This window comes from Tupaia chinensis, unplaced genomic scaffold (genome assembly GCF_000334495.1).
Source record: "Tupaia chinensis unplaced genomic scaffold, TupChi_1.0 Scaffold141399_1, whole genome shotgun sequence".
Classification (NCBI taxonomy): domain Eukaryota; kingdom Metazoa; phylum Chordata; class Mammalia; order Scandentia; family Tupaiidae; genus Tupaia; species Tupaia belangeri.
The window spans coordinates 143,208-145,743 of NW_006201261.1; the positions used below are offsets into that span (position 1 = coordinate 143,208).

Here is a 2,536-nt window from a genome sequence, read left to right on the forward strand (position 1 = left end):
GTTCCACATAAAGGCAGAGCTGAGAGTGAAGAGATGATCACAGATCCAGATAAAGCACAGGCAGCAGCTGCACACCAGGCTGGGCCGGGCGGGGGGTGGGGGGCGTCGCTGTCAACAGGCCCGCATTTCCTTCTGAAAAGGTTCTGGAACTTGGTAGAGGTGGCAGTTGCACGCATGGTAGATGTGCCAAGTGCACTTTTTTTTTTTTTTAAAGAAGTTTTTGCCTAGGGTACACGTGCTTGCCAACAGAGAGACAGACAGTGAGAGAGAAAGTGGGAATTCATATCCCCCCTGCCCAAAGAGATTGGTCACACTGCAATCCCTTCTCTCTTCTCCTGGGCTCTCAGGCATGCACTTACACACAAGTACCCAGCATGATTTTCAAACCACCAGGTCTGGGAATCGAATTACAGTCGACCATGTGGGAGTCCAGCAACATAACCACTACACCATCTGCCTGCCCCCAAGTGCCCTTTAAGATGTTGAGTTTGTTCTGTGAATTCTACCTCAGTAATAGTAGTAATAGTTTCCCTGTGGCTGCCATGAGTGCTGATGTTCAGAGCACACCTCAGGTGGTTACAACTCTTTGAGTCCCAGGTAGTGCTACTGACCCCAACCCAGGAGATTGGGGCACCTGTAGGGCCCATCCCAGTGGCTCCCAATCTCCCCCAGACAGGGCTGGCCCAGGTCGGCTGAGCTCGGTAGAGAGGGGAACATCAAAGGGGATGCCATCAGGTGCCATGCCACCTGCTTCCATAGATAGAAGACCCAGCTTTGTCCACTCACACGGCCCTCCTGGCTATGCCAGCCAAGGGTTCTGTGCTGCCTCCTGCTCACCTGGTCCTTGAACATATCATCCGTGACATCCTTCAGATTGATGAGCACGTTGAAATATGCACCAAACACACCCATCTCCAAGGCTTTGGCTGCCACCTGCAAGGACACCAGGAGTTGCTGAGACCCACAGATGTCAGGGCCTGGGCCAGGGACCTGAGTGAGCCCCTGGGCCTCATGAAGCCTTCCAACCACATTGATCATGACTGAGCACCGAGCCGCCTAGAGAGTCTCCACTCAAGAGGCTCCATAGAGGGCTGGGTTAGGGCCCCTAGGAGAAACTTCATCCCCTACCCCGGGAGGGATCCCAGCACAGGAGAGCAGTTGTGGTGATAACCAACTTGGCTCAGTACCACTAAACCCTCTCTGGCCTGGGGAGGTCATGCTAGCTGGTTTTGGACAAATCTGGAGCAGGGTTGTCACTCTAGAGTCAGAGTCACTCTCACTACCCCTTGGCAGCCTTGAGCTTCAGGCTAATGGCCTATCTGCCACTGCCCAGGGCCCTCCCAAGATGGAGTGGACACTCTCTGGGGCCTCGGGACACTGAAAACAGGCATCTTTCTTACAAAGACTCTGCAAGTCACAGTCCTTAACCCTGAAGAAGTACAGAGTCCTTGGGCTCCAACCAATCCCACTCAGTCATCTTGGTCTTGGGGGCCTCCACGCCCAGCCTTAGATGTTTTCTAGAATTAGGGGGTAGGATGAGAGGATGGAGTGGCTTGGGAGACAGGAGGTCTGGGGTGTGCAATGAGGTATCCCCAGACCCATTTGGGGTTCTTACTGTCTGGGGAAACCATGAACACCCGAATGGCCTTACTGGAGCAGCGGGTAGAGGCTGCCCAGGAGCCTGGCTCAGATCTGGCTTAGCCCAACCTCCCCCCTGAGGTCCAATCCCTGCACCTGCAGGTCCGACCGGCAGGCCAGGTTCCCACACAGGGCCAGCTCCTGCAGTGCTGGCCACAGCTCTGCTACCGTCTCTGCCAGTGTCAGTGGCACAGCTACCGCCTGCCTCAGCCCCTCTTGCAGGGCAGCCGCACGCCTGGAACAGAGGGACAGGGTCAGGTAGTGAGCCAAAGTGAGACAGGATGACCACTTAGTTCCAAAGCACATGGGGGGCATTGAAAGGTGACAAGACCCTGGGAAGGTGCCCAGTACCCAGATCCTGGTAACACAAATTCCCCAGTGCCAAGGCTGGCTCGAGTGTATGTGTGTGTGTGGCAGGCTGAGTGCAATGCACCTGGCCACTGCAATGCTCACCTGTCTCTGTCCTCAGGGGTGTTCTTGGGCAGCTTCATTGCTTCCTACCAAGAAAATACACACACACACACACACACACACACACAAAGGAGCAAGTGGTCATGAGGAAGGACCGTGTCCAGGCCATATGGTGTTCCCGGGGCAGGCCAAGGGCCACTGGTCATCCACTCCTCCATGTCAGTATTTCCCTCTAGGGGCTCAGGCCACAAGGGTAGACAAGTTTTGGGGGAAGGTGCTTCTGCTGGGTCTGGGGCTTGCAGCCCTCAGCATTGACCCAGGAGCAGAGGGTGCCTTGCTAGGTTGTCAGAGACATAGGCTAGGTGAGAGGAGGCCCTGTTCCTCATGAGATAGAGGGCCCAAGAGGTCCCCTGAATCCTCACAACCTATAGGCCCAGGGCAGCCTGAGCTCTCCCTCCTGCTGCCAACTCCTCCAGGCCAATACCAC

General features: G+C 55.6%; 1 protein-coding gene across 1 annotated transcript in view; it reads right to left on the reverse strand.

Moving 5' to 3' along the window:
* FTCD (formimidoyltransferase cyclodeaminase) overlaps positions 1 to 2,536 on the reverse strand; it is an 18,653-nt gene that overhangs the window by 1,351 nt on the left and 14,766 nt on the right. Inside the window, exons 12-13 of the mRNA XM_006163128.3 lie at positions 1,735 to 1,873; positions 838 to 933 (exon numbers count right to left, since the gene is read on the reverse strand). Of these exons, the coding sequence (XP_006163190.1) occupies positions 838 to 933; positions 1,735 to 1,873 (235 nt within the window). The remainder of the gene's footprint in view (positions 1 to 837; positions 934 to 1,734; positions 1,874 to 2,536) is intronic.